General features: G+C 51.5%; 1 protein-coding gene across 2 annotated transcripts; it reads left to right on the plus strand.

Annotated features, from left to right (window-relative positions):
• CLEC19A (C-type lectin domain containing 19A) lies at window positions 1-8,564 on the plus strand. Of its 2 annotated transcripts, XM_074919682.1 has the most exons (5): window positions 1-181; window positions 5,609-5,774; window positions 6,264-6,357; window positions 7,125-7,257; window positions 8,036-8,563. In XM_074919682.1, exons 1-5 carry the CDS (start codon window positions 91-93, stop codon window positions 8,113-8,115), a joined length of 564 nt encoding a protein of 187 aa, XP_074775783.1. In that variant the 5' UTR covers window positions 1-90; the 3' UTR covers window positions 8,116-8,563. The 2 variants fall into 2 exon arrangements, with proteins under 2 accessions (XP_074775783.1, XP_074775782.1); XM_074919681.1 differs by lacking the exon at window positions 1-181 and having other exon boundaries at window positions 5,252-5,774; window positions 8,036-8,564.
• Window positions 8,565-9,526: the final 962 nt, after the last annotated feature.

Below are 9,526 nucleotides of genomic sequence, written 5' to 3' on the forward strand. Positions count from 1 at the left end.
GGCACAGCTGGGAGGTCCCGGGCTGAGCATCGACCTCTGCAACCGGCTGCCCGTGGAGCTGGGGGAGCGCCCGGTCCTCCCTCCCTGGCAATGGGCACTGCCTGGGATGTGTGCATGCTCCTCTCCGCGGCGTTGCTCGCTGCCCAGGCTTTCCCCCAGACAAACATAAAGATCAGCCAAGGTGAGTGTAAAGCATCGATTGCGGCTTGGGGTAAAGGTAACCTTAAACTGGGATGGCTTTAGCAGGGAGAGGAGAGAGTGCATATACCTCCTGCAGGGTCAGCAGCTGGCTTTCCCCTTTCTCTGACTGCTCCAGAGATCTCTGACTTCCCATAAAATCAACTTTCTTCTTCGTTTGGGGGGACGTGCCAAGAGCAGCCCCGGTCTCTCTCTGCCGGGATATCGAAGCTGTCTCTGGGCTGGCTTTGTTCCTGTGTGTAAGAGGCTGTGCTTTTGCCCTCAGCAATGTGTGCTGCTGTGGCACGGTGCTGTGGAGCTTCAGCTGTCCCCACCGCGGGGATGGCGGGGGCAGTGGGCAGGAATAACTCACAGAGGTACGTGCATGGGTGGTGCAGGACTGCAGCCACACGGCCTGGCAGGACAGGCTGGGGGGCACTGTGGCTCCCCATTTATTTATTCACACTTAGTGCACATGAAACGTGACCACAAATATGTGATTCCCCCTTATTTCCCCTTTCTTTTTTTCTGAGTTGTTGGTGATGGTGACTGCTATATGTCACTTAAGTTTCTTTCAAACTGGTGCTGGTGCAAGTGAGAGTCGCTACTTTGAGTTTGTTCACACCCTGTTAGATTTGCATGGGAATGTGAACAGAAAGGGTCTCCTTAAGTGCTATTCAGTAAGTATGTGAAAAAAAGGATCGATATGAGCCCAGTTTTCCTGCCAGATGCCTAATCCATGGGAGCTTCACCCAAACTAATTAAGAAGGAAAAAAACTCTGCAAGATAACTCCTATCTGTTAGTGCTGGCTGCAGGAGGGCTGCTGCTGCCGTCTGTGGTAGCCTCACATCTCCAAACATACCTGGCAGAAGATTTGAAGCTGTAAAACCAGCTTGGTTTCATTACAGGATTTTAAAAAGCAAAACCCTCTGTGTGAAAGGATGTTGCTTCCAATGTGCTCCAACCGTTGTTTAATATTTTACTTGGAAATTTGTAATATGCACCTTAAAAAACACTTCAGAGGGTGCAAAATATTGCCCAGTTATAAATTGAGCTTCATATCCATCAGTGGGTACCATCCCCTCCAGCTCCATGTGTCCCCAGACACACAGACCAAACACCATCTCCTGATCTGCTTCTTTTGAAGGTGGACACTAGGCATGAGACTTTTTCATCTGTTAATGAAAGACAAATATTGCAAATAACATGAAGTTGGGATTGTTTGTCCATGATGACTGTAGTGTGAGGGCTTTAGGTTGTGCTCCTAAAGCCATGGGTGACCTGAGGTCCCAGCATCACACGATAACATTGTCTTAGCCCCTGCCACACGCTTCTGCCCACCAAACCCCTGTTTTAATGTTTATTCTTTGGTTTTATTCAGTAAAGAGGATGTGGGCTAGTGGATGTGTTGAGGCTGTGGTAGGATGGAGGTCTGGCTCAGCTGGCACTTTGAACACCCCAGCCTTGCTGCAGGCTTCTGCCAGAGCCGTCCTGGGGCTCCCCTGTCCCAGCCCTGTTGTCTCACCTATCCCCTATAACTTCCCACTGCTCCAGCAGTGCCAACACAGGGTAAAGCCCTGCTGCTGGCCCTCCCCACGGTCTCGAGCTGGTGAGAGGTAGCTCGGTGCTGGTGAGAACCAGGATGCTCGTCCTGAGCCCCAGCTCTGCCCCCTAGCTGGGGAGCACTCCCCATCCCTCCCTCTCGGCACCACAGCCCTCGGGTCCCAGCAGAGGGGCTCCCCTGGGAAGGACCCAACTTTCCACGTGACAGGCATCTCCTCAGCTCTTCTCCATTGGCACTAACTTCAGAGAAGCTTGTTGGGTGTTGATGGACTGCCTCCAAACCCAGCCGCTTGCCAAGAGCTGAAGAGGTTCACTTGCTTTTTCAGGTCAGATGGCAGCATTAGCTGCTGGATGTGCCAAGGGGGGGTGTTTCAGGACCATGCCTTTCAGTGAAGTGTCTCCTAACATTTCTAAGGATTTTGGTAAGTTGTCAGCTGTTGATAAAACAGAGCTCTTCAGAAGAGCATCTGCTGTCACCACTGACCTGATCTGATCTGCTGACCAAAACCCTTTGATGGAGCTGCAGCCCCCCAGGAGTCTTCCTTGCACAGACATCTCCAGACAACCTTGTCCTAGCCCCAGCTTTGTATCTCAAATCTGTGGATCAATGGACGTGAGGCAGCATTGCACCTTGGGATGAAGCTGTTCAGGAAAAAACCTGCTTTTCACCAGCTGAGTCAGTGGGACTCACATAGTTGGTATTTTATCTTTTTCAGTAGCATACTGGAATAAAAAAAAACCCAAACCAAAACAAAACTTGTGAAACTGGATGGGATTTTCCCAGTTAATTATTTCTAATTGGAAAGTGGTCACTTGGGGAAGTGAAACTTTTTGGCAGACCAGTGCCAGCTTCTGCAAGATTTTGACAAGTGATTTTCCTGGTGGTTCTGCAGTGGGTCTCAGCTAGTAAATAAATAAAAAGACTCCAGTTTTGTTGGCACTGACACATCCAGAGAGCACAGAACTCTTTTTCTGACCCAAAATTCTTGTTTTCCAGCTTTTCTGAGTTAGTAACAACAGGCAGTACCTGTGCTGCTCCTGCCCTGTGCACAGGACCTGCTGGGGTGACGTTTTGCTGGAGTGCTTAAAAGTGAGGATCTGGTCTATATAGCCCCCAAATGCTTCCCATGTCCCCTTTTAGAACAAAATACCACCAGCAGCTGCTGGCTTGGGTTATGAGGTTTTCCTGCAGAGCCATGAGTGGACTCTGATATTCACAAGCATACATCCAATTTCTTATGACTTTTCTGTTAAAAACACCCCCCAAAGACCCCAGATAGAGCAGCACCCCCAATTGTTCCTGCTGCTAAAACTGGGAGCAATAGTTCTTCCCCAAAGAGACAGCCAAAGCCTCTGATCCTGACCTAACAGGAAAGATGCTAATTAAATGCTGACCTCCCATATTTTTCTTTTCGGTATATTTAACCTTAAATTCCTTCAGGCACCTCTGGTTCACTGAAGCTCGTCAAATTAATTCTACCTAATGGGAAGCAGTATGGAATAACAAAGAAGGACTGTCTCCATCTCTGACTCTGTTTCGGCTGCTCTGAACAAAACGAGGGTGATTTTCCCAGGCGATCGGGGTGCTGACAGACCCGGCTTGGAGCCAGGGCACCAGGATGCCCACTGCAATTAGCACTTGGGAGTGAAGGGCCCCATTTGCTGGGGATGCTGCTGGGTTAAGCCCTGTGAATTTTGCCACCATGCTGCTAGAGGTGAAGAATTTGTAGCAGTGCCTCACAGCCTTTATAATAAAATCCCAGTTGCTGGGGGAGCAGGGAGTGCCTGTCTGCCACAGAGCCCCGGGGTGCCCTCAGCAGGAGGGAGCAGCAATCTGGACTTGCTGTGAACCGGGAGCAGACCCCCAGCCCTGTCCTGAATAGGGTGATGTGTCTCATCTCTGACCCAGCAGTGACGCTGAAGCCTCCTCCCAAGAGTTTGACCCGCTGCCCTTGCTCTTCTCCACTTTTGGTGGGGAGACAGGGACCCGTGGCCAGGATCACAGTGGGAGGAGAGCTTGGGTCCTAGGAAATCACCTCAGCTCTCAGTGTTCCTGGTCCTTCTGATCTATTGCTACAATAGAATAATTTGCATTTCCCAGGGCTGTTCTAAGGTTTTTCCCAATGCAAGGATGGCCGGGTGTGAATCAGAGAGCTGAAACCTGCATTGCCACTGGGCTGGCTGCAGCTTGGCCACCCTCCCCTAAAGCTGTGTTTCCAGCCTGGTGTGCCTCTGCAGCCCATAACTAGTGTTGATGAGGATGGGAGAGCTCCTCAAGCCCCTTACTGCTCTCAGGTTTGTTCCTGTGGGGTCCAGAGCTGGTCCCAGCCACAGCTTTTCTGGAGGGCTTGGCCAGGGGTCCCGAGGTGGGGTGATGGGCTGACAGCCCCATGGGGCTCAGCAGTCAGCTTTGCCTCTGTGCCTTGCTTGGGAGGAAAAAAAGTCTCTTTGCATTTGTGGTTTGTCACCTTGGAAGGGGGTGTCTGACAGGAGGGACTCAGGGCCTGACTGATGGCTGTTTGTAAAACACTCAGAGATCCCCATGTGGAAAGAGCTGATGAAATATGAAATTATTGCCTGGAGCTGCCAGCACTGGTGCAGGGAAGGATTCGGCTCCATGAATGTTTCTGCAGCTGCTTTGAATTCACCTTTCCTCTCCTTTCCCCAACACCGATGCTGCCCTCACTGCTCCCATGTCCCACGCTGCTGCTGGCAGGGTTTTGCTCTCTGCATCCTCGGGGAAAGCCATTCCCCTCCAGCCTGGAGGTTGTCCCCTCCAGCCCTGGTGTACAGGAGGCCCTGTACCACCACCCTGACCTCTCTGGGCTTGAGCCTGTTACCTGCTTGGATAGTTTCATGGCATCTGATGTCTGCCATAACCCACTCTCCCCCCAGCCCTGCCTGTGTCCTCTCTCACTCCAACAGCAGCACCGACCCTGGACCAGGACCCCATGGGGATGTGAGAACTGGCTCTGGGTGAGCCGGAAATTTCCCAAGGCTCAAAACCCCACAGCTAAGAGGGTTAAGCCTATGTTCCACAAGATTTGGGGGTTATGTGTGCATTTGTGTTGGGTGGTGTGTTGCGTGTGTGCTGCATCCTCCCCACTGACCCGGAGGAGGTCAGGGTGTGTTAACGCCACTGCAGTGTTTACACAGCGGCAACTGCAAAGGCTCCAGAAATGCATCCTGCCCCTAAATGGCCTCTCTTGGGGTGACTTCCCTGCTGTGCTGAAAAGTGGTGAGGGAGGAGGAGCAGCTTGGTGGGCCCCAGCTCTTATCTGGCGGCGGGAGGCAGATAGGCTGGCACCACTCCCGGGCCTTGCCCAGCTATTTATGGGGCTGGAATCCAACACGTGCAGATGTGCACGGCTGTGTCCAGGCCCAGGGACACAGCGGATGGTGAGGGGCTTTGCTCGGGGGGAGGAGATGCAAGTTGCCCTTGCAGGAGGTGAGAGCAGGAGGGCAGACTGTGGCCATAACCCTGCAGCCCGCGGTATCAGCTCCCAGCACGGCGACTCTGGTAGTGCCTGATAGAGGCAAGAGGTGCCCTTATCTTGGTTTCCCCAGTAGCAAACGTTAGTGCCTTTATTTTAAGCACCCTCTGCCTAAAATGACATCAAACTGGCTTGAAATGTCCCTCCTGATTTAGACAGATGCTAAAACCAAGAAACCCATGGCTTTTGCAAATTTGTTTTGGCTTTGGCACAGTTTCTGCAACAGTTGTTTTTCCATGCGTGTGTTTGGTGGTTATTTGCCTGGGTGAGGTGGGGGGAGCAAGGCTGGGCACTGCTGCTTCCACTGCCTGCTCAGCTGCCCAGCCACGCTGCTTCCCCATCAGCTGGTGGATGTCCTCTGCTCTGCCCCCAGCCATGCCAGAGCCCGTCCACGCCTACTCCTGCCCGCTCTTCTGGACAGAATACGAAGGCCACTGCTACCGGTACTTCCCTATCAACAAAACCTGGGCTGAAGCTGACCTCTATTGTGCCGAGTTCTCCATTGGCATCAGATCAGCCAAGCTGGCCTCCATCCACAGGTGAGGGGCACATAAACTTGGCATGGCCTGGGGAAGAAGGCAAATGGGGATGAAGTCCCATTCCCACAGCACAACCTCTGCGGCAGCTGTGGGCTCATGTCCCAGCTTAAGCATCCCTCTGCACCAGCCTAAGCATCTGTCTGCAGCAGCGACTGGGTCAAGTCTGATGCACTGGGCACACAAAGGTGATGTGAAAAATGCCTTTTCCTGGTCTGGCAGGAAAGCTGACATAGTATTCCCTAAATTTCTCAAAACTATATTTTTTACTCTTGAAAAAGGGATAGAAATACAACACGATTACACGGGCTTTTTCCCCCACTCCCTCTCCCCCTGCTCTCACCCCAACAACACACCTCTTTCACAGACCTAGGAAAGTAATTAACAGCAATTAGATGAGGGGGACCCATTTGGCCATGCCGTAGGGTGAATGCTTAGGGACATTTGCCTGATACACCCCCTCAGTGTCTCCATATTGCTCTGTTTTGCCAGCTGGGAAGAAAACGTCTTCGTATACGACCTGGTGAACAGCCGCGTGCCAGGCATCCCCACTGACATCTGGACAGGGCTCAATGACCTGCGGCAGGTGAGAGCTCCCCATAATCATGTGGGAAATGTCTTTGAAAAATTCACTTCTCTGTGTTTTCCCCCTGGAAAGCCACTTGGTTTTCCTCTTCACTCCTTATAGCCACAATGATCAGGTGGTGGCATAGGCTCTGTTCTGCAGCACATGGGGGAAAGTTGTCATTTCATCCCCTCCAGTCTGCTTCACAAAAGAGCAGTTACTAGAATGAATTGATTAATAATTACTAATTATTCACATCATATTTTATTAATGGTTTAATTGAAAGAGTATTGTACTACTGGTCTAAGAAGAGCAAATAAACTGAAAACGTCTCCAACATCAAAAATCACCAAGTTTCATTGCTTTCTTGTGATACTCTGCAACTTTTCAAAGATGATGTGTTGGAAATATGTAGTCTAATATATAATAAAGAAAAATCAAGACCATCAGGAGAACAGTCCCATGCCAGCAAATTGTTTGTAGATACTGGGAAAAGAATGGAAAAGAAAAAAACGAAAAGGAACACAGAATTGGGGGGGGGTGTTAAAAAATATATGGGTTTAATTTCTGGGCTTCCCTTGGCACGAATGCTGGGGCTTTTCAGTGGAAGTTTTCAGTTGTAGAACCCAGACATGCTGTTGGTCTTTGTTGAGTAGTGACAGTCTCTCCCTGTGTCCTTGGGCTGTGTGGCACCAGGGATGGGGACGGGATCTCCATGGGAGCGGGACACCCACCCTCTGCAAACACGGCTCTGTGATCGTGGCCTTTCTCTGCTCACCCCATGCCAGGAGGGTCACTTCGAGTGGACAGACGGCTCCTCGTATGACTACCACTACTGGGATGGCAGTCAGCCCGACGATGGGATCCACTCCATCCCGGAGGAGGAGGACTGTGTGCAGATCTGGTACAGGCACAGCAGCGGTGAGTGCCGCGCGGACATCGAGGCCACCTTAAGTCTTACCTGTATGTCAGTAAATTCAAGCCACTGCAGCTTGTGCTTTTCTGAAGAGGTTACTGGCAGGCTGAGGGTTTGCATATTAATTTTTTATTGTTTTCTTTTTTCTTTGCAGAGAAGAGATGCATTTTCTATTTTACCATGTACATGTGCACACACACACACTTGCTTTCCCTCTGCTCACAGCCCATCTCCCTGTCCCATAGCAGCAGCAGGAGGGGAGCATCACTCACTTGAAAGAATTACTGAATTTAGCCAAAGGTCAAAGTTTCCAGTTTCCCCTCCCACATGCAGCCTGTGGAAACACCCCTCAGTTTGCCAGCGTTTCCCTCCCTTGCTCAGGCCAGGGACATCTCACTGAAGTGGGGCAAGACCCTCCTTGTGCAAAATCCCACCTCACAACCTCATTTCTAGTGAGTCCAGTCAGGTGTATCCAGACCTTGCGGACGTACCTAAATGCCCTGTCCACGTGTGACCTGATGATATTCTGTGTGGTACAGGGCTGTGTTCGCAGCTGCCTCGCTGCTCCCATGTTTGAGCTGGGGCTAAGCATCCCTACCAGCATCCCCAGGATGAGGACAGGGATGGGAGAGGGGCTGGGAGCAGCACAAATGGGAGGACATTCAGGGAAAGCCTCCTGCAATGGCAGAAGGTCCCTGTCCTGAGGGCAGTGCATGGTTACCTCCTCATTCCTTGCGTCAGCTAATGCCTTTTTTTTTTTTTTTTTTGTGGGGGGGGATGTAGCACTGCGCTCCTGGAATGACAACGCCTGCGGCAGAGCCTTCCCCTTCGTGTGCAAGATTCCCTCACTGGCCCTGGACTGAGGCTGCTGGCACTGCCCACACCCCTTCATTTTGGGTCACCTCTCCAGCCATGCCAGGGAAGAGCAACCAGGACATAGCACGGGTGGTAAGAGTCGTGGAGCAGTTCGGCATCCCAAGCCAGACCCCGGCTGCAAAACCCCTCCTGGAAGTGCCGTGGGGATGAACCCGGCACTCACCCTCCCCATGGGCAAATGGCAATGGGAGCTGTGTTAAAGAGTGGAGGCCCCCAAGCCTGAGCCTGGCTTTGGGTTTCAGATCAACTATTGCAGTATATTAGAGGAAACCCATGATTTTACTAATACACCAAACTGTTAGCACCAAAAAATAACCGTGTGTAGGAAATGATTTTGCTTGTTGATCTGCAAAGAGTGGAGGAAAAGTGTTATTTTCTGTTAAGTTATGCAAAATGCCTCTTGTGTGTGTTATTTTTCTCTCCACTAAAATAAATGTCAAACAGCAGGTGGAGGCTCCTTCATCTTTCTAGCACTCGAGTAGCAGCAACTCCCCAGGGACATGGGGTCTCGTGTGAAAGGAGCTGGTTTTACCCCAGTCTGGTCTGTATTAAAATGGTGCACTAGGGAGAAACAGATGCCTGGGAAAGTTTATTTTATTGACTCTGACTGGTTTTTGGGGTCCCTGGGGCAGCCTGTATGCACTCCCTGCCCTCCGCCCGGCCCCCACCAGCCACACAGCATCACTGCTTGGGGGGTATGGAGCTACTCGGCACCCCACTTACCTTCACAACATCCCTACACACAGCAGGTGAGCAGGGTTTGGCCCTGGCTGCTTTGGGCTGACCAAATTACAAGGAAGGTGGGTGAAGGGCTGATGTGCACCAGCTGAGGACCAGCCTACCCTCACAAACCTTTCCTGAGCGGGGAGAGCTTGCAGCTTTTGGTGCAACCTTATTTCCTAGCCAGATGAGGCTTTTTCCTACAGTTGTTGCTGATGTCTTCCTGTTCTGTGCTGGTGTCACAGAGGTACTTTTATCTTCCAGGTAAATAATTTCTGGGGAGGTATGTGTGGTTGTAGCAGCCCCAGTGTGCCTTGTTTGAGTTGCTTAGTGGGGAGACAGAACTCTCCCCCTTGCATGTGGGTGAATTTGCAGGGCTTGGGTGCAAATGGGGCTGTGATGGTGCCAGGGCCTAAGGGAAGGGAAGTGCTATCAAGGCAAAAGTTTGCTTCTCCGTCAGGGGACGTGGCTGCAAGGGCACTACAGGACCCAGTCAAATGCAATAAATCCAGGGCTCCCTGGAGAGCCCCTGCAGTGTGACCTCTGGTCCCACAAACCCCGTGGCATCTGGGTGGCTTCACCAGAAGCCCCATGAAGAGGGAGCTTGCTCCCCCTCCAGCCACTTGCCCTCTCTTGGGAGTGATATGTCCCTTTTGTCCCTGTTCAGCAAAGCCCTAG

The sequence above is a fragment of the Athene noctua genome, chromosome 15 (genome assembly GCF_965140245.1).
Source record: "Athene noctua chromosome 15, bAthNoc1.hap1.1, whole genome shotgun sequence".
Classification (NCBI taxonomy): domain Eukaryota; kingdom Metazoa; phylum Chordata; class Aves; order Strigiformes; family Strigidae; genus Athene; species Athene noctua.